The sequence below is a fragment of the Erpetoichthys calabaricus genome, chromosome 3 (assembly GCF_900747795.2).
Source record: "Erpetoichthys calabaricus chromosome 3, fErpCal1.3, whole genome shotgun sequence".
Taxonomy (NCBI): Eukaryota; Metazoa; Chordata; class Cladistia; order Polypteriformes; family Polypteridae; genus Erpetoichthys; species Erpetoichthys calabaricus.
In genome coordinates, this window is record NC_041396.2 from 216,179,855 (window position 1) to 216,202,991 (window position 23,137).

The window sequence follows — 23,137 nt, forward strand, 5'->3', positions numbered from 1 at the left end:
AATGTTGCATAACTGCCCCACAGACTCCAACATCAACTCGGTGGAGCACTCTTCCATGCAAAATTCTTCAGTTGCAAGATGCCTGCGGGTTTTCTTAGACATACTGATCATATCAAAAGTGCTTTGTGTTTTTATTAAAGTACATCACCTTTATCTGTAGGCACTGCTTGTATGAAGATCTACTGTTTGCCTGCTCAAATATGTTAATAAAAAAGCTCACAATTTCCATTGGGTGTACATAGTTTTTCACATTACTGTAGTTCTCCGAATTGGGTATGAGGAAAGTGTTGAGTTTGAATTAATATTAAATGGAATGTATTATAGATCAGTTTTCACTTATTGTAATGTGATTGATAAAAATCAATAACAATTATCAATATCAATTCTGGTTGGTATTTGTCACTCAAATTACCGTTTTTTAAATCTATACTATAATTATAAATAACATGATACTATATTTAATAAATAATTTATTATCAAGGAACATACTTTTTTTTATAAAAATGTTTATATAAATTTTATAACATGGCATTGTTATGCAAATATTAGCCATGCTGCAACACATCTCCAGAGTCCAGCGTATAAACCCCAGGCCTTGTTAGTGTGCAGTTTGCACGTTGTCCAGGTACTCCTGTTTCCTCACACGTCCCAAAGATCCAAAGGTCAGATTGACTGCTGATGTAAAACTTGCCCTTAGTACAGATGTACATGTGTACTGTGTGATATGCTGTTGGTCTGTCAAGTGTAGGCTCCTCCCTTGTATCTCATACGGTGGAGACGGACTTCAGCAGGCTGTGACTATGTACTAGAATAAGAGGATTCTTACAATAGGAGAATTTTATAATTTTTTATAGAATGCACATAATACTAAATTGTATGTTGATTACCACAGAAATACCAATTGCATGCAGTTTTTGAGGTACATAATTTTAACTAATTGCTGTTTTGTGTTTTCTAAAACTGTCAGCTTGTAACTTAAAATTACAGTGATAGCCTTTTTTTAACCAGTGCTCTATAACAATAAGCTATATCGTTTTGGAGGAGAAGACCTATCAGTCCCATATCTGGATGACATTGCTGGTGTATCTTCTTCCATTAGTGCAAATTCTGAATATTTTCAGGCTAGCTGAATCATCAACAAAATTCATGCTTTTAATGAGCTGCTAATCCATTACGTTAGATGATCCACAACCCAGCTTTGGCTGCTAACATTTGTCATATTTATTTTATTTTTTTTTTTATAAGGCTCGACTAATCATTCCCTGATTACTATTACAACTCTAGAGCTATTGAACCTAACATCTAAACAGTCCCTAGTATCTAACAGCATCAATATTCCAAGGTTGAAGGTCCTTTCAAGAAATTAGTTGCTGAATGCCCAAGGAAAAACTACTTAGAATACAGAAGTTTTAGTTGTTATTGAAATGAAGACAAATCTCTTCACTAAACACAATCAATACCTTTAAGGCATATGCTAAATTGCTTATTCCAATTTTTTGGAATTCTATATTTTGTTTGGTTTCTATTGTAAATGTGGTGGAATAGACACAATTGCAGTTGGATTTATAAAAGCGTCTCTGTTGCTTCATCTAATGTAGCACACATATACTATTAAAACAGCAGATGTTCTTGTGGCCAAATAAGGGTAACCATTATTTCATAAAAGTTTATACCAACATGTGTTTGGACAACAGAATTTACATGACCGCCAATTAACTTTTCAACTGTCCATTCTCCCTCAAGCAAAATGCACTGTGGCCTCAACAGATTATTCCCCTTGCACAAATACATTCTTTAGGCCATAACAGTCAATAATAAAGAAGTATAACTTTGGAATATATAACTCATTCAATGTATGAACAAAGGTTTTCTGTTTCAAAATGTATATAGAAAAGTGTGGCATGAAAAACAGGAATATTGCCATAGAGGAAATGATTATTTACTGTAAATGAATCCTAATGGAGTCTCAAAGATTACAAAGTTAAATTTCAACATAATAGCCATTCTTCTTGCATTACAGCTTACAAAACAAAATTCAATGTGGTCTCCTTAAAGAAAACTGATTAATAAACAACATACTTTACCAAAAACATTATGTAAAATAATGCCACTAAAAGTACTTATCAGAATGAACATTAAGAAGCAAATAAGAATATATTAAACTATCAACTATTCAAACTAATCAACACAGGAAATGACCTAAGCTAATACATTTAAAACAAATAATACAAAACCAGCTGACAGTATAAGAAGCTAAAAGATATCAGTGAAGTTCAGAAATAAAGCTCCCTGTATAAAATATTTCAGAATTGCAGCTCAATAAATGCATTACAAGATGCATAAGATGCTCTGAAGTGGAATAAATAAATTTGATAATGGATGGATGAAAAGACAAATTAAATGTGGTAGTGTATTAAAATGTACTATATACAAGTCACAATATCTGTCCTCTTTTCCAAATGAAACAGGACAGTGGTACAGTGGTCATTTATCCATGCATATGGGTTCAAATCCGATATAATGTTGAATCTATGAGGATTTTACATGTTCTCTCTGTGGGGTTTTCCTTAGGTTCTCTAGTTAATGGGATGCAGTGTGGAACAGAGGCTGGCTAAGATACTGGGATATAAACACTAAGAGTTCAATTTCTGTTATTGACTCAATGTGTGAGCCTCTGCAAATCACTTGAACTGCCAGTGCGCTATCTGTAAGAGATATCTGTGAACACTTTTCATGTATAACTTTAAGAGTCTCCTTACATAGGTCAAGTTCAGGTTTATTGTCACAAGTACACGGAACAATATGATTTACAATACAGTCCTTGCTTGGACTAGAATAACAACACAAGCAGACAAAAAAGATAATTGAATATTCTACATTGAATTCAACACAGAGTTAATGCTAGAAACAGTCATGGAGCTATCAGGATGAGTGGCTTTTCTCGAAACTGTCTATAAGTCTTCATGGTACAAATTCTAATGGTCCTATGCCATTTTCGGCCTTGATTCTGTCAATGTGGCTGAGGTGGATAGATGGAGACCATTAATAATGCTGTCACGCGTGTGTCATATGTGCTCGACAAAAGGGAACAGTGCTACTGTAAGATTCTGTGCCATCTTCAATGCTTTGTATAGTACTTTACAATAATGAACTAAGCAGGTGCCATAACAGGACAGCATGGACTCCTGTGTGTACCTGAAGATGTTTGTGATAATTATTGTAGACAATGGAGCTTTCTTTAGAGGTCTAAGTTATAAATCTAAGTAAAGGCCATCGTACAAATAGCCAATATGTATTATGTCCAATTAAGCTTTGTCTGTGACAGTGAGTCCAAGAAATGCAAAGTTGTTGATCCTCTCCACAGCAAAATAAACAGGAGTGTGGTTAGAGTGGGATAGAAGTGTGATGGAGTATAGTTACTTCCTGATGTTTTTGATGAGCTCCTTTGTTTTTGCTGATATTAAAGGAAAAATTGCACTCCCTAAGCCATCTCATTATTGTTGATGAACAGGTCTACAATGGTTGCTTCATCAGAAAAGTGAATGATGGAGCTATGTGAATAAAGAGTATCACAGTTAAATCAACACTTTGCCCTATGGGGTGCTTATGTTGCGGTTGATCAAGGTAGAAATGATGCTAAAAACAAGTGGGCCGTGGTCAGTCAGGCATATGTGAAAGCTTGAGGGACTTGAGCTCCTTGTATCCCATGAACAGGATTCTCCAGCAAGACATTGCATCTTTGAAATTTGCTAATAACACAGCAAGTCCTTTGTAGATGGACTCATCATTAAACAGGACATCTGCTTGTCCTCTACCTCTTTGGGGCTCATTTACATATTGTGTATTCTACAATACAGATAGCTTAACTTGTCAAAAATGCACAGCTACCTTAGAAAGGAATAGTGCTTTAGACTAGTCATTAAAACTTGTATCACATATGTATTGACTGGAAGGTACTGATATCACATGGTGTCCTTCACCACACTTATTTGTGCTTTTTTTATTTAATTATACAACTTCCTTTCCAGGTCACGCTACCACAACATTCTTTTCAAAATAGAAATCAAAGTGATTCCAAGCAACAGGATTACAATATCATTCAATACAGTATCATGCAAAATGACAAAAATAAATATCAATAAACCTATAGGAATAGACTGACAAGAGAACACATCTAAAACCAAACATATTGAGTTACCCTGTGATGGGCTTGAACTCTGTCCAAATATTAGTCCTGCCTTGCGGAGATTGGCTTCAGTTTCATGACCCTACTTAAGATAAAGTGGGTTTGGAAAACAGATGGATATACAGAGTTTAAAATGAAAAGGTGTGCTTTCAGAACCTATTTGAACATTACCACAAGGAAAGACTCCACATTAAGAATAACAAAGTGTTCCTGTATGCATTTATATATCAATATAAAGTGGCATAATGAGATATGGATTTATGAGAAGCTCAATGGTAAAGATTCTCAGGTGTCTGGAAGGTCCATTCAAGAAAACTTGGTATTCCGAGTTACTAGAATTTACAGTTTAGTGCGCTTAGTGCCTGTGATAAACTGGCAATCCATCCAGGAAAATGTCCTGCTATGTGCTCTTTTGGGATAGGATCTGCTCGTGCTGTGGTTTTGAACTGGATGAAACAGAACTGAGAATGTTACACATTAGCAGCCGAATGCTGAAGATGATTAGATGTGAGAAGGGAAGCAAATGTGGTTGTGTTGTTTGAGTGGTGATGTGTTTGCAGCATTTAGTACAAGTCTCTACAATTACAAACAACTGGTAATCCATATTTAACAGAAGAGTATATTTGTTAAAGACTAGGAAACCGCTTTATCACATACAGTATATAAGATTAAAAATGAAATTGTTAATATAGTAGAGAACATATTAGATAAAAGTAATACAACAATACTACAGGAACAAACCTTTTATGCAACCCATTGGCTTTACTAATTTGCAGTGATTTCATGATTTACTAACCAGGTACCAGGTGGTAAGAGTGTGCCCTTGAGTTTACCCATGTTGACTATATTAACCTGGCACACATGAAACAGTAGCTACAAAAAATAAACTATGCAACATGTCTTCTTTTTCACATGGCACATATGCATAGTGATTTCATGTTTTGGATCATAATCAAGTGTATAATTAACACACAGGTTTATTGTAAAACAAGCAGAACTACATGGTATTGTTTAGAAAAATTATGTTTTAATATGCACACTGTCAATGGTGTCAGCAAGTTTTTGGCACACACACTGCTTTTCACAAATTAGTTTTAAGTGAAGGATTTGATAAATAAGCATTGTCAGCCATTTACACCATGTTTGTGTTTATGAATGGTAATACAAAAATATGTTTATGTTTTCAGTGCTAATCAGAAGCTTCAGAAATTTCAGCAGTTTGTAGCACAACTAAGCATTTCGGTCAAATTTAAAATTACCTACAGTACAAACATAAACTGTAACCTTATACAGTAAAGTATATTATTTTTTTCATTTAAGAAAGGCTTTCCAGGCTTATTTTTGCAATGACAATTAAAGATAATAAACTTGCCTTGATTGGATAACTCCCAGAAACAAAAAAGTGATTGGGGTGGGGGGTGTGAATAGAGAAGGAAATTCACATAGTCCCCCAACACCTAAGGAATAGTGTTTTGCAAGTCAAACAAATTCTCACATCGAAAATTAACAAATGCTTATATACTGTATGTATTTATACACTTACGGATCTGTTCGTTGCTTTTTCACATTTCCAATTGCCAATTCCTGGCACTGTTCAATGTAGACCACTAGCTCATTCTTCTTAGCGTTGAAAATTAAAGCAAACTGCACTCCTCCCTGAACTGTGAGGTTGCCAAAATCTCCAGCATCACTGTACAAACTCATCATGCTGCCACTCAGCTAGAACAAGATAGAATAGTTTAAAAAAGGAAACAACTGGCAAAAAAAAAGTTTTCCTTTGCAATATTTCAAAGTAACAAAAACTTTGAAAATCCATATGTGAAACAATTTACATGACCAAAATACAAAATCTATTTAAAGAACAAGAGAAATGTTTACAATTTAGTTTCACACTGGAAATAATGTATTTTGCATGTGGCTAAGCATTCAAAGATATTATAATCCAGTTATTGTGTGTATTGGCTTTGTATCTTGACCATTTCAGGGTGACTGTGCACATATAGGACTCAATATACATAGTCAAATGTAGCAGGAGCAATGAAGTATTGATTGATTAAGAAAATCATTAAAACTGTATGACTTAAGCATACATGGTGGTGGTGGTGGTGATTTAGAAATGAATTTTAGACAGCTAATCAAAATGGCAGCTCAAAGTAATTAGATTTTAATTTCTTTTCAAATTATCAAAAAGCAGAGCATCAAACAGATTATTAAAATCAATTTCATAGTAAATCAGGCATAACATTTCACAATACTGCAAAAATGGCAATTAGAATAAATGTATATGCTTCACAAATGCATGCCGAGGACAGAGATGTCCGTATTAAACTGTTTGAAGTTATCCATACATCCATTTTTCCTATTAAAAATTACAGAAGATGATATGAACATATAAAACAGGAAAGCTGCACCAAGAATTAAAAAATAAATAAATAAATAAAATAAAACTTATCTGTGCAGTAAAGTTTAGTGGCATGTACAGCACCAAGGATGTATTGCCGTCTCTCAGAGGGTATAACAACATTATAATTCATGTTTGATCCTATTCACATTTTGGATCTACCTATAGCCTTAATTTAAATATGAGCCAGGGCACAGTGAGAAGATAGACATTGCTTTGCTATATCCCATTAAAGAAAGCTTACTGATTACCAGCAGTAAGTTACTCTCGTACAGTATTTAAAGGTCATATTTCTCACTATTAGTTGGATATGTCCTAGGAATGTCTTTGGTTTCAAGTGACACAAAGCCAAATATAGCAATAGATTACCTGACAAAGGAGAGTTTTGGTTCCGAACTAAATATAATAAAAGGGGTGTAAAATTTGGATTTTGAAAGAATGAATCAGTTCAAGTTTTAAATGGTTATAGTTAATGTTTGCCACTCTACCACTTGACAGCCTAAACATTAATATTAAATAAACAAATAAATAAAAGAATCAACATTAGGTACAGGCCATTAAAACTGCAAGGTACTGAAAACTGGGTAAGTACTCTATTTTATTTTTGATGGAGGGAAGATTCTGTCCCCTACTTAACAACAAGTGGAAGGGTTTTACAGCTTTTTGGGAATTTCATTGTGGATTGCGTAAAGATTATCCATTGGATAATCAGGGATAATCATGGCCTACCTCATTTACCTTAAGATGTGCTCATGCAGAATTCAATGTTTCATCTAAGGTGCACATGTGTGCAATCAAACACCTTTTTATGCTTCAGCTCACCATATTTTCCAACATTGCAGAACAAAGCACATCAAGAAATCCCTCCCAATGCTACTCCTTCCAAGATTTACAAAGGGTGAATGGTGGCCCATAGGCAAACCTTTTCAAAGTTGACATTAAAGTAACCCAATTATTTTGTCTTATGCCCACTCCTCCAACGTTTTAAATGGTGCAACCAGTGTAGCATCTCGGATGTGTGAGGAAACAAGCAGGTGACAATCTCCACAGAGACAGAGCCGCACAGTCTTGAGATGCATAAAAGGAACTAGGCTGAATGGTGAGGCATTTTTAGACTGGGAAAGATAAAGATGACACCAGGGGTGTCATGGACAGCTCTCAATGATGATGCTTCCCGTGAGTAGGCTCTTCATTTTATCTGGTGCCTTCAGTGGCCAACAGTGAGACTTATCATAAAAAGAAAGTAAACACCCCAACAGGACCCTGTCACAAAACGCCAAATTTACTGTCCTTTCAAGGGCCATTAACCGCCATAGGTGTCTGTGTCAGTCATTCTTTCTCCACAGCACAATACAATACTTGGGTGTGCAGGACCCAACTTCATATATTGTCAGCATGGATAACAGTTGAGTATGTAGGCAAGAACAGCCAGTGAATAAATGTCACTAAACTTTAAAGTGTACTAAACACATATTCTCTTCAACTCTGAAATATACTGACCACTGGAATCATAGTATTACTAGATCAACTTTCAATTAGTTTTTAATAATCTAGCTGTATGTATTGCACCATTTATAAAAGATACACAGTCAAGTTCAACTGTGTAATTTTTGCATATTTACAGCATATTTGTTCAGCCTCACAATTAAATAGTATGATTATGACTTCAGTAATTAAAATAAACATGCCACATTGACAAATACATTTTGAAGTGCATTCTGCAATGCATGTATTTTTTTAAACACATAAATAGGAAATTACTGTATATTGCATAATAGCAATTAACACTTACAAGGTAATGCAAGGGAATATTTTTGCTCAGGCCAAGCCAGTCCTTAGAGGAAAAGAAATTTATTCACTGACATTTTCTGAGCAGTAATTTATAAACCAACACTGGTTTAATTAACACTAAAAAAAAAAAAAAAAAAAAAAATCCAAACATTACAGGATATCATTAACATCATTAACTAGTTCATGGATGCTAGGCAAAAAGTAAAATTTAATTGACCAATCAAGTTAAACTTTATTACGTACTATTAATGCTTTAATTTTCCAACTCTTCATTTCCTTTTTAACATTGTTCTCTGATAAACCAAACTTCTCAACTAAAGGTCAATCCATTACTTCTGTATTACTGTAGAAAACTCTTTATTGTGGTGTTTTTTTCTTGCAGATTGTATTTCACAAAAGCTACCAGATGTTTCTCTGTGGTCAACCACAGGACTACAGTAATGTACTCATAACGGAAGGTTGCACCCATAACTAAAGTGCTAATACACTTGTTCTAATGGCCATTTATTTAGCTTCGAAAACCCAATGTGCATTACAAGTTTAGTGCTTGTTAATTTGTTTTAGGTATTAAGTATGCTTTAGAGAATGCACTAAATCTCTGAGGTTCTGTGCTAACACATTTAATGCTATATCAATAGGGTAGTTTGTTTTGGGATTTAAAGCAGCCTTATGAGCGGAGGCACAAGAAAGTCTGACAAATGTGGAACTGCTGAAACAATTACCGGTAACATTTATTTTGTTACTGTTGGAGACTCTCTGTAAGTGCAAATAAAAACTTGACACGATTTTTACCTGCTATACTGCCTACACTGCCTGTAATGATTTTCCACTCCATCTTCAATGTCTGTGTTTCTTTTCTGCCTGTATCCAAAGCCATGCAGATTATGGACTAACAACTCGAAATTGTCCATCATATGGATAATGTTTGGCTGGGTGTATGAGTGTGCCCCGTGACATAGTCATGTTGCGTCTCCGGTTGGCTCAAAATATGGAACAGGATAGGTGACAGCTTCTGACAACCTCAAAATTGCTAAATGACTAACAATGGAAAAAAAAAGGACTGCAACTAAATCCATTACATGCAGATGATGAACATGAAGACACCATTCTCGATACCTGTACCTGTATGGTGTTTACATGACAAGAATCCATTTCACATTTTTAAGTTTTCTCATTCAAATATGAGATGTTACAAGTTAAAACAATTGCAATTTACAGTTGAGTGGTCACACTGCACGCTCAAAACATGCATGAATCATGGATTTATTTTTTTTTACATCTGAACTTGCCCTAACAGCACACAATTAAAATAGTAAGTCTTGTTTTTCCTTTTGGTTTTCTAAGATGAGCAGGATTTGCCCACTTTATTAAATATGAAGGACTTTAAAATAAATGGTGTGATGCAAATAATCCCACATTATTGAACTGATACTATAGAAAGGTTAACCAAACTCAGCACAGCAGCCAACATAGCAAAGTGATGAGGAAACCGGACTCTAAACCACAAAGCTCAGTCCCAACCTTCGACTTGTGAACCATCTGTTCAATAGAAAATAGAGCTTTACAAAGGGAATTTTGGTGGGCTATATCCCCGCATATAGTAGGAGTCACTGGTATTCATGCAACTGTTATGTTTGTAAGAACTCATAGGTTTACTATACATAGAGGACTTCAACAGATGAAAAAAAAATCTTACCCCAGACACAGACAACAGGCCAGAGGAACTGCTTTGTTTCTTAGCAGAAATATCAGAGCCAGCGCTGGATAATGAGCTGACATCGTCATCTAAGTCAATATCATTTTCCTGCAAATACATTGAGAGGCAAAGACGTTATCATTTGGGAGTATGAAATGCATTATACACAATGAACATATTGTTTGATATCCATTACTAATAGTCGAGTGATAAGTAAAATGTACAATATTTTGTCTATTTTATATTATCCCACCAAATGCTAAGCTGTAACAGCAGCAGCAGCACAAAGCTCTGATACACACCCACTCATACATACAGTAGAAAAGGCCAATTTGGAGTCAATAATGAACTTACACATTTTTGAGAATGCGGGATTTAATACGCAATATTTGAGATTTCTTTTAGTGTTTTCCACTACATATGCATTAATAGCTTGATGGTATAAACAATCAATGAGAAAATTAACCATTTTTACTGAGCAGCATTGGGCTCTTTAAAATTAAATAAATAAAAAATCCTCACAAGTGTGATTTGGTAATTTGAAAGAGAAAATGACTTGGACGGAAACAAGGAATTGAGACATTTTCATAATGTTAAAAGATTTATTTCTTTCATAAATTATTGTTAGACATCTTTAAATTTTCCATCTTTTCACTTGTGCTCATTTGATCAAAATGTAGCAATTGCAAGCAGCACTCTACATAACTTGATTAGCTATGCATTCAGTATATCCTTATCAGTGCTGCCAGTCTCCATGGTCTGATAGTTCAGGCTCAGAACTGCACAGCTTTCATGTAAGAAATGTGAAAAATTCAAAGCTTACAGTGAAAGAAATTGCAAACTTTGCAAAAGGTGTGGTGGCAGCAGCACAATAGTGCATTTGTGGTTCATAGAAAATCCAGCATCAATAAAAGATTACCCTATGAATTGTCGGATTGGTTTTTAAAACCTTTAACTTTGGTTGAACACAGACAAAAAAATATAAAATAAACAAAATAATAGATACTGGGACAAACTGGTCACCACAGATAAATATATTATTTTGAATTTGGCCAGAAAAGTGATGACCTCCTCCATCAGGTCTTCTAAGTTTTTCTTCATCAGCCACCAGCTTTGGATTCCTTGCTGCTGCTTATAAAAGGTGACACACTTAGCTGAACATACTGTCACCTTAATTATCCCTACTAGAAAAATGCTTTGAAAAGGCTAGACAAATCCAGCCAACTGTACCCTACAATGGTTTTGCAAATTCACTTTTGGTGTCCAGGAATAATTTTAGGGACACAAAGATTGTCTGGTAGTAGTAATAAACCTTAAATCAATAAGTTGTATACAGTGCTGTTCATAGAATACTCCATCATAAAATGATTTAAAAAAACAAAACAGTAAATAAAACAACTTTCGATCCTATGTAAAAGTTAAAGGCTGTGTGCGCATAATTGAAGAATAAACTAAGAATAAACTAAACAATGGAGTAGATGAATAGCTGGAGAGAGTTACTATAGTAGAATCAAGATATCAAGCTGTTGTAGAAGTACTGTATTTAGAAAACTGTTACAGTCATGTTGATTGAAACGCATGATAAAATAGGCGAGTCTTTTAGCTTTTATTCCACATGGTTTAAAATGTCAAACAGATATTCTAATACTGATGCAGGTTAGGATAAAAAAAAATTGAACTTTAACATACAGTTTTTGCAAGTTCTTGAGTGGCTTTCCGTATTGTGACAAAAATCACGCACTGGTGCGATGGCATGATCTTTAACAGATTATTTTGTGCTATATGGAAGAAAAAACAGACTAGGCAGAAACAGGCTACAAACTTGCAGACATAATGGCCATTAAGCAACAAAACAAAAATTGTGGTTCAAGACAAAAGACTAAAGAAATCTGCATTGTGTTAATATTTCAACAGTGCTCACAAATGTATGATTTGGAATGTGCCGTGTAACAATCCTATGAAATTTTGCTACGAGTTATAATAGAAATATACAGTTTTTCAGGGCTCATAACCAATGAATGTGAGGAGAAGGTAGATCTTCAATTAAAAAGCTCGACCCCATTTGAACACGCTTCCTGTTTGTGCACTCCAATTTTTCAGAAGTATTTATATAGCAATATTTTAGCAACAAAATGCATGTGCTTTGGATGTTGTAAATAAGCAACTGGAGTAACTTGATATTTTTTCATGGACGTTTTGCTCTTATTTGCTGTTTTGTTCTGAAGCCCCGCCGGCCTCAATTGAAGCTCATTGTATCAAAAAACTTTGCAATCTCTGTTCTCCATGAAAACCAAGAGATTACAATTGTTTTCTCAGCCATCATTAAAAATCTTTTACTCACTCTGTGGTGTTTGTAAACAAAATGTTACTTTTGTTCGGTGTATTCCTTTAATGCAGAGGCACCACTGTTGATTCATATGTAAGGGAGATGATTAGACACAAAATGCATTCTCTTTAAATTAAATTTAAAAGAACAGAAAACTATTTACAAGAATGGGTAATATGCCTTTCTGTGGCCAGTTATTCTTATTCCAGTGCTGAATAGCAAGCATTCATGTGCATCTTACACTAAAATGCAAATACTGATAATGTGAGGATAATGAGCCAATGTCTAATTCTAAAACAGCATCAGGTAAATTTCTCTGCTTATTGTAAAATTCTGCCATGATAATAAAAAGTATAGAGTTTATACTGTATATAGAACAGAAACTCAGTATCTAGTTGTATATTAATGTAATATAGCAAAAAATACATTCTCTGTTTTTCATTTAAAGGTTTAGGGGGAGTTGGACTTTATTTTGCTAATTTAGCTGCCTTGGACCCAAAATAGGATACAGACACGTAAAGAAAAGTGGCAACTCTAAGGGCATTATGCCAGGCTGAGGGCCGATCAATTAGTCAAAAGTGATGGTAAAATATTCAAGGTGATGCACAGGGTTACATTATGGTATATTTAAAGAACACTATCTTTAAGCTGAGGGGCCAACCAAAGCCTGTACTGTATTACAAGAGAGCATAGAAGAGATGTGTGCACTTCTTTTATTAGGCTTTTTGCACAGTCAATATTTTGTATGAGATGTACCAGTGCAGATGCCTGGGACCAGCTGTCATATACCAGAATAAGTCCACAGTGAAAAGGTCAAGCAGCATGATTTTGCTTGCAAGTTACCCTTTTTAAGTAAACAATTACTGATCCAGGCTTTGCTCCACAAATTATACTTCACACATTGAAAGACATTCAGTGCCACATACTCTGAATCAAATATATGCATTTCTGGCGCAAGTATTTGGTTAAGAACTGATTTACTATGCTGACATTTCAAAAGTCAACCCCAAAGCAAGCAAATGGATTTCAATCTTTGACATTAAACTCGGATTGATGCAAATCAAAATAATGCTATGGGTTATCATAGTCCATAAAGCAGTTAGCAAAAAGAAGAAATTTATTCAACCTTATGGCCAGCTTGTTGGTAAAGAGGGCGATGCTTCTATCAAAAATTCTTGGGATCTGCATTTCGAAAGGGGATCTGTTAATTTTGTTTGGACTTTCTCCAAGGACATGCATCACCCTCCACAGGATACGTACAGGAGTATCTTCTGCAATAAATTAACGTAAATGAGTATATAAAATAGCTGGTAAGATGAATGCTGTTTTTGTATCCTGTAACCCTTTGATCACATCAAACACCTGAAAATATTGCAGCTGACAATTTATGAATGATAATTTATGAATGAAGTTAAAGAGTAAATACCATAATATACTGTACCATTATCCTCAGCAGAGTCAAGAGGGGCTAAAGCCTACCCTAGCCTAGCAAACATAGAACAAAAGGCAGAAACAATCCCTTGGACAGAGCACTAGTCCATTTCATGGTAATACACACACACACACACACACACACACACCCAAATAGGGTCAATTTAGCGTAAAATCCACCTAACTTTGCATGCCTTTGGATTTTGACTGTGACTGTGGATTTAAGATGACTTTAAACACAACAAAACTAATTTAGTACCAATATTATAAAATTAAAATATATACTTTGGAACAGTTTGCTAATCAATTTTCAGCAATTTTAGATTCCCAAATATTTCTTGCTTTAGGCAAAAAGAGCTCAAAAGCATTGTGTTAGATTTAACAAAACAATACCTTGAAATATATTATAAAATAAAAAGAGAAATCCCAACATTTCATTGATCTCCTTAGCATTAACCACCCGTTGTGACTCTGTTTTGGAATTCTATGTAATTATGGTTAAACACGAGTCAAACCTCGGGTGACGTGTTATGACATGCTTTATAGTAGGAAGCCTGAGAAACTATTGGGACAGTGTTCTGCAGCCGGCAAGTGGATGAAAACACCATGCTGCTGCTGCAAAAAAATTCTAATGGCTTTCTTCCATTTTATTGCTAACGCTAAGGTAACTCATCAATATTCATGAGTGGGACGGGGACCTCCAACAAAAAACAAATATCAATCGAAAAGCCGTATGCATATAGCACTATATGACAAAATTGCAGCGATATGCCCACTGTATTAGGTCGCATGAACCTTTAATGTGGTGCGACAGCAGCTACATGACAGAAGGGCAAATTATGATCATATCCAAGGACATTAGCTACCAGTTCACAATGCAGCAACTGTCAGTGTTCATGTCAGGGGAAATATGGAAGTCACTAAAATTTGCACTGTGGTAGCCTGCAATAACACAATGGGCACATCAATTGTGTTGATCAGGCATTAGCATTCTGCACTCTTTTATGCAAGCAACTGAAAAAAAAAGATATGAAAAGTGTGCAAAGAAAACTGCTTCTTCAGTCCTGATTACAACATTGTGCTGTTGGCTGTGCGCTGGTGAATGCCTTAAAATATATCATCGTCAATATACGATGATATATCGTATGGGTTGTTATACTAACAACCCAATTGTGCTTCACTCACTCAGAATATGGAACCAATGTAGGAAGTGTTTTAAGATACAGAAGCTTTTATCTGTGACACCTCTGCCATAAGAACCACCTTTTTCCACCCTCTCAAAACGTACACAGTTTTTAATGTCTGGAAAACATTTGGGATTAAATCACTTAGAGATCTGTACATAGACAACGTCTTCGTATCCGACTAACAATTACACTCCAAATTTAACTGCCCAGCAACACATTTCTTTCACTGCCTTCAAATTAGAAACTCTGTTAAACAAAACCTGTCCAATTTTCCTCACAACCCACCTACCTCTATGCCGGAAAAAATATTGATCAGTGTTAAGGACTCAAACAGCATTTCTGTAATATATAAAAACATTTCAAAGTCCATCCCTTTCAAAGATCCAAGAGTATACAGTGGGGAAAAGGATCTCTCACTCAACAACTCAGAAAAGGAGTGGAAGGTAGCAATGCACAATATTCACTTGAGCTCCATATGCACAAACCATACAATTATTTAACTGAAAATTATATATCAAAGCACATCTGTGTAATTTAAAATCTTCCAAAATGTTTCCCAGACAAGATCCAACCTGCAAACGTCGCAGTCAAGTTCTAGCCTCACTGGGCCATATGTTTTGGGCATGCACCAAATTAACATAATTTTGGACAAAAATCTTTAAATGCCTATCAGACAGCATTGATGTCACAATACCTCCTAATCCACTAACAACTGTGTTCGGACTTAAAGTGGAGAAGGACAAACAAACTATTACTGCCTTTACTTCACTATTGCCACGTAGACTTATCTTGCTCAACTGGAAGAATCCTAACTCACCTGTTTTAAGTCAGTGGATAACTGATGTTATGTCCATCCATTCATTTTCCAACCCACTGAATCCGAACACAGGGTCACGGGGGGTCTGCTGGAGCCAATCCCAGCCAACACAGGGCGCAAGGCAGGAACCAATCCCGGGCAAGGCGCCAACCCATCACAGGACTGATGTTATGTATTATTTGAAATTGGAAAAAATCAAATGCTCACTGAGAGGATCTGTACAAAACTTGTTTAAAACCTGGCAGGATCTAATTAATAAATTTTTAGAATAAGCATTTTAATGGAGGAATCAGATTCTCTCTCCTCTTTTTTTTTAACTCTATTTTTATTTATTTATTAATTTATCTACTTACTTATTTTTACTAGCTTAAAGTTTTACTCTGCTGGCCTAACTCTCTTTCTCATGGGTGGGGGATAAAATGTTTCGAACCAAGTCTTATAAAACTTGACTTCTTTGTATGGAATACTATTTGATTTTAATAAAATCAATGAAATCCAAAAAATATCATACAAAGGATGTGTGCTACTGCGGTGGGCTGGCGCCCTGCTCAGGGTTTGTTTCCTGCCTTGTGCCCTGTGTTGGCTGGGATTGGCTCCAGCAGACCCCCATGACCCTGTAGTTAAGATATAGTGGGTTTGATAATGGATGGATAGATGGATGTGTTCTAAATCTGCATCAGTACAGCAGTAGACACTAAACAGACCTTTCCTAGTGTAGTTATGTTGACATTTTGGTATTTACATGTTTGTGTTACACGTAATACATTTTTTTCCTTTTTTTTCCTAGGGTAAACATAATGCTAAAGGAGATTAATTCTCTCGCTATAGCCTTTTCAGTCACTTGCTTTAAATATCTCAGTAACTGTGTATGCAGTCCACCTTCAGCAGGCACACAGCCAACCAACCACATTTCAGTGTTTCATTTTGTGAGGTGCCTTTCAGTATGGATTTTGTTCTTAGGTCATGCTTTTTAATGCAATGATCGAAATGATCCATGGTAGTAAGTCCAACTGCATAGCACACATCCTAAACCACACAGAGCATGTAACTGTCTGCTTTCAATAACTTTTGTAGTAATCTGAAATAATGGTTAAGATCGAAATAAATTCAGTTGAAGACTTCACTTTGGCTTCTTAATAACCAAGAAATAACATTAACTCATTCAGGAATTTTCACATGAATAGCTTATCAAAATACTACTGGTTTTGATTGTACTCTTTAAGCAAAACACGTCCCTTTCTAAAACCAGTTCAGAGAAAATAAAAGGATATCTACAGGTTGTTTCATCTCAACTGACTGTATAATTACAAATTCTACAAACAGAGCACTACACTGCATTCTGCACTTACAAAGGTATAAGACAGCCTTCATGTTTTGAAGAGTTTGGTAAACTTTCTGATTCCAGGCTCTTTTTAGATCATGTCATGAATCACCACAGACAAAAGGTGTAATCAGTAGTAAGAGGTGTTATGAACAAATTGAGAATATTCAAGAGAAGTTACAGATGTGCCTCAGGCTAAGAAAAACTATATAATTGTCTCTTCGTATATACTTAAGGGGATAACTAGGAGTAAGTAGTACTAATCAGTGACTGTGGGTGCATAGTATTCACCAGAATAGTTATTATTATTAATAATAATACCACTACATTTTATATAGCACTTTTCTGATGCTCAATAATATTGATACTAATTAAATCATATTTTCAGTACCTGCTCATTCCTGTCAATTTTATATAGAGCCTTTCATAGTAAGCACCATTAAACAATGCTACTCAAAGCAAACCAGGACAATATAAAGCAATGCAACGTAATTCAAACTGAAAGGCTAAACAACATGGGAAAACCAGAGCATTAGTAAAAGCCTGCAAAATGGCCCATCACCTAGACATTATAAAACAAAGCAAATTGCATAAAGTGCAAAAGGGTGCAATTTTAAGGGAAGATTTGAACATTATGCTTGATAAATCCTTGCTGACATCTCTTGGGAGAAAGCTCCACAGAGTAGAAGTCACAAAGCTGAATAAGCACCTGCTAAGCACTTTATAAAAGGGATTTGCATAAGTGAGACGTCAGGGGTCAAATGGATCTTGTGCATTTAGCAAGTTCATGCAAGGACAGAATTAATATATTCTGTTGATGTGGAGTTCAGTTGAGGGGCCATCATTTATTTGGTTCTCGTCACCATTTTGACAGCACTATTTTGAACTTAACCATTTAATCAGGATTATCCTGCTCTCTGATACCACTTTAATAGCTGGAGTAGTACTTTGAAACCTCCAATCCCAAAAAGGTGTATATTATATACAGGACATACTAAGGGTGGAATACAACAGCGACAATCTACTGGCAGGAGAAACAGCAGCACCTCAGGCAATGTGTGGGTCAAACGAATTGTTCTGTAGATTTGTTTAGTATTTTGTAAAGCCTTAATTTGGTATATTCATAAATTTTCATCCAGCAACATGGAATGTGCAATGACATATGGCTGAAGCATGACTGGAATTTCATTTGCTGCTGAGCCCCCTTCGACGTAACAACAAATGGGGATTTCAGCATAGAATTTATATTTAAAAAAAATACGATAAACATTATGTACCTTGTTCATCTTACAACGTACATTTATTAAATTTATTCAGTCGTACTGTGTCCAGTAACCGAAAAGTTAAAATTGCCTAAAATAAAATCTCATTATTACAAACATTTCACATAAATTAATGAATTGCAAGATTATTCAGGATAGATTCACTTTGACAAACATTTTGTCAAGTTTTTGATGTTTGCTGTAGCAGTACAAACAGAGCTATTAGCTAGTTAATAACACATTTGTATTCAGACAAGTCAGATTAATTCAAATTGCACATACTGTACCATAAACTTCTGATGCTTTTGTTTTCCACCTTTCACTCCCTTTTCTATTTGTTCCAACTTTAAGCCTGCCTTTGTGAAAACAAACATGTTGATTTCAGATTATTTCAGAATTCCTGTAAAACAGCCTTTGCCTTGCCTTCAAGCTCCCTTATGTAAGCAAATATCTGTTTACTAATGCAGAATTAGCCACTGGACTGGACTGATCATAACTGCAGACTGCATCCCATTGGGTTCTGTATATTTAAATATGTGTCAGATGTACTTTCACTACATTCATCACATTTGAACGGTTATACTAATGAATATTATTCTGGTACTGAAAACCCAACAGATGGCATACATTTAATACTTTCTGATTTGTTTTCACCTTTGAAATATGGAGTTTCAGCAGCAGCAGAACTAAATGCACATCTCAATTATGTGCAATGATGTGCTGCCATTGATACATTAGGTATCTTAGGATTTGAGAGATTTACCTATTCCTTCAAAGCATTATGAGCCGAGCAATTTAAATGTCTGGTTGACATAGAAATTAAATAAATAAATAATAGCTGCATAAAGGTTGTATTGGAATTAACATATGGAGCTGCTCATTTCATCATCAATATAGATAGACGAGTTGTTGTGTGAGAGTGCGACACTCCATCAAAGCAGATTTCTGCTTTGCATACAGTGCAGTAGGGTTACAAACTTGCTGATTGTGACCCTGAACTGGACAAAGGAGTTAAAGATAAATAAATAATTAAATGATGATTGAATGGACAACCGCAGAGACAGAATGGGAAGTCACTGTTCCCTTATCAGGATTACGTATGGTGCTGTATTAAAAAGCGATTTATTTCAAAATTATTTCATCTCTTTCATTCAAATGTGTCAAACTACAAGTCACATCATCACACAAACAACCCATGCATTTTTATTCCTTAACTAATTCCATTACTGAATAAAAATTCAGCTTACAAACAGGTCCTCTAATTTACAGGAAAAACTTGGGGGTTGGTGTCAGAATTGGCACTCCAGCCACTATGAAACAAACCTCACACTGTTTCAATGAGATGCTGCGATGTCACCCACTGCATTCGGGTCCGAATCCAGGTGGTTCAGCATGCGGTGGGTGCAGCAGCGCATGCTCCCATCCTCCTCCTCCTTACCAGTCAGCTAAAGTTTTATTCAAGTAAATCTCAGGAGGCTAGGCAACAGTTTCATTGAGGACATTAATTCAAAGAGAAGGTGTGAAACTGAATACTGAATTACATAATTAGAAATTCATACAAATTTTGTAAAATTGCATATATACATCAAGACACCAACAAACCAATTCAATGATAAAGATTATACAGATAACCTTTGATGCATTTATAATCAAACACAGCTTTACACACAATTTATGTGAAGATTAGTATGTATGCTATGTAATAAAAAAAAACAATGAATTATTCATTCATGCAAAAGATGTAACAGACAGTGGTTCTGCAGATGCATACATTGCATTGACTTAACCAGCTGACGGCTTTCCTGCGCAGTAAATGTAAACATAGAAAAATTGGTCAGGAGAGATCCATCATCTAAATAAAATGAATACGTCAAAATGGCGAAAAAATGTCAGCTAGAGATTATGTTCTAAATTCTAGTGGCAAAACACAAAGTCTGGTTCTGAAGGTGCTCTATGAATTGACTCATGAAAAGGATGCTACACATTGTTAATGACAACTAGCTGAATATCAAACATCTTTCTTTATGCTACTGCCTAGAACATGGCTAGCCTTTGCAATGAACTCTTATTGTTGGAAACTGTTCTCATGCTTCAGTCAAATCACACGAGCTGATCGATAAAACATTCAGAAACATTTCATTCACACCAAATAAGCCGAGCCATCTCAGTAAATATAGTAGATTCTGGTTCTTTTGTGGTGTTTTTGTAACATAATTTCGATTTCTAATAAGGTAAACCAACAGGTACCTATATATCTAAACTATCTCATCCTCTACACCCTGAAGGAGACTGGAGTCAAGAAAATCAATTATCTTCCCGAATTTCATCATCATTTTCTTGTGTTGGCTAACATTAAGCTTAAACTTAATTAAGCTTAACATTAAGCTGCAGAGTGTTCAGCCTGCACTAATAAATAAATGTCATTTAGCAGCCTGTGTGCTTATACTGTGGTCTAAAACACCAATACACTGATTTCAGATTTACCCAACAACCACTACAGGTGCTATGTTTCAGAAATGCATGTGTATAGAGTAAACCGGCATGAAGATGAGACAGTTTTGTTTGAGGAGGGTCCTGCGTTGCTGACCACCCTTTCTGAGTAATACTGCTATTTCCTCTTGGCTTATGGTCTGTCTGTCAAGCTGTGTAGTGAAAGCCTCCTTAACGTTTGACCCAGGTGTTACTCGGGCTGTGAAAACTGTGTAAAAGTGTTAGTCCAGAGTGTCACTCTGGCAACTGTACAGATGTGTCTTGATTAAGTGTTAGAACCAAAAATCACTCAGGCTATAAAAGTAGTGTCAGGGCTGCTGTTCTTTGGAGAAACAGTGTAGTTTTTCACAAATTATGAAATATCTGCACTTTACCATAAACGAAGACTTTGATGAGAATACTCATCCAGCACGCAAACTGAAGAAAATTTGGCAGATATACCAGGCCATTACAGCAAAATTCCGGAGCGTTTACATTCCGATCATGATGTCAGCATCGATGAAAGTCTCATGGCTTTTAAGGGCAGACTGTCATGAATACAGTACATTGTGTCAAAAAGAGCAAGATTTAACAAAGTTTTACAAGCTTTGTGAATCTAAAATGGGACACACTTGGAATTTGGTTCTGTACACAGAGAAAGGGACAATGTTTGTTCCGAAATACAATCAGTACAGTGTTGCTGTATCATCGGTGCTGACTTTGATAGATGCTCTGCTGAATCAATGTTACTGTGTAACCATGGAAAATTTGTATACTTTCGCCATAGCTATTTGAACTTTTTGTTGTAAAGAAAGACTGACATATATGGAACAGTGCATCCCAACCATCGTGGCATCCCTGAAGACTTACAGCGAGGTGCGCTAGTAGCTTTGCAAAGGGTAAATTGCTTGTGCTGAAATGGAAAGACAAGAAAGATGCTTGTCTTCTTAGCACTTTACACAATGCAGCTACAGTCACTGTACAGGCAAAAGAAAAGGAAACAAGCAGGTTATGAAGCCTTCTGTTGTGGTTGACTACAATAGCACAAAAGGGGACATTAACTGTGAGGATAAAGAATTGACTTTCTATTACATTATGCAGAGTAAACAAAAGAAATACTACAAAAATATATTCATCATCTGGTGGAACAGTGCATTTGAAATGCATTCATGTTAAACAAAAAGTTGTCGAAACTGGATCTCATGCGAACTTTACATGCCAGCTCATTGAACAAATCACTGCTGCACACTACTGCTAGAGAGACATGGTCGACACAGCATATGGCGGATCAATCCAGAGCATCTTACTGGTAGACATTTTATTGATTACTAGCTGTACCCGGCCACGCGTTGCTGTGGCTCAGTCTGGTTAAATGGAAAAGAAAGAAAAGAGAAAGCACACGTTTCTAATATGTTTTATTTCACAATGCTTGTGGGTATACAATATTTTTTGTTGTTCCATTGTCTGTGTAGATATAGAGATTGTCTGGTTTGCCGACTCTAGAACACGTAACATATAATTGTCCATGTGAGAAGCAATCCGTGTCTAGATCTAAACCGCACAGTTCTAAAGATTGGCCCTGAGCTTTGTTGATGGTGATTACAAACGGCAATCGAATTGGGAATCTCTTAAATTGAAATGGCATATCTGTTGGAATCATAGGAATGCGAGGAATAAGGACATCTTCACCTTTGAAAGGTCCTGTCAAGATTGTTGCTTCTACGACGTTGCTCATTAATTTTTTTTACTGCAAGCTGCGTGCCGTTGCAAAGCTTTGGCTGGTTGATATTTCGCAACATGATAATTGGTACGCCGATTTTCAATTGCAGTACGTGTGGTGGTATCCCTGGCAGATCGAGTGAATTCAAAAATTCTGTTGGATAATTAACCGCTTCATCTGCTTCCACAACAGTGTCGACGGACTTGTATGTGACTGCCTCGCTTTGATTGTTAGACTGAATAATATTGTTAAGTTCGTAGACGTCTTTGTTCTTGGCCGCAAGAATAGCTCGTTCACTCAGCCAATCGTGATTCTTATAATTGGTTTGAATATTGGGAAATACTTTTTCAACCAATTCTTCTTTTGACGTCACTAAATTGCAGAAGTTATGAGGCAATGAAATTCGTCCTGAGGTCAGATCTCCCGGTACCTTTCCGTTCCCAATTTCCAGCAATTGATGTGAGAATACCTCAGCTGATCGATTGTTTTGCAGCTGGACACGCATATGTGTAGTTAATTTTAACGTCTTT

The 23,137-nt window shown here is 35.8% G+C and overlaps 1 protein-coding gene across 3 annotated transcripts in view; it reads right to left on the reverse strand.

Annotated features, from left to right (window-relative positions):
- Positions 1-23,137, reverse strand: part of LOC114648645 (synaptotagmin-like protein 2) — a 554,437-nt gene that overhangs the window by 81,199 nt on the left and 450,101 nt on the right. For all 3 annotated transcript variants that reach the window (XM_051925337.1, XM_051925335.1, XM_051925336.1), the window contains 2 exons: positions 10,075-10,182; positions 5,730-5,905 (listed from right to left, as the gene is read on the reverse strand). In XM_051925337.1, the coding sequence (XP_051781297.1) occupies positions 5,730-5,905; positions 10,075-10,182 (284 nt within the window). The remainder of the gene's footprint in view (positions 1-5,729; positions 5,906-10,074; positions 10,183-23,137) is intronic.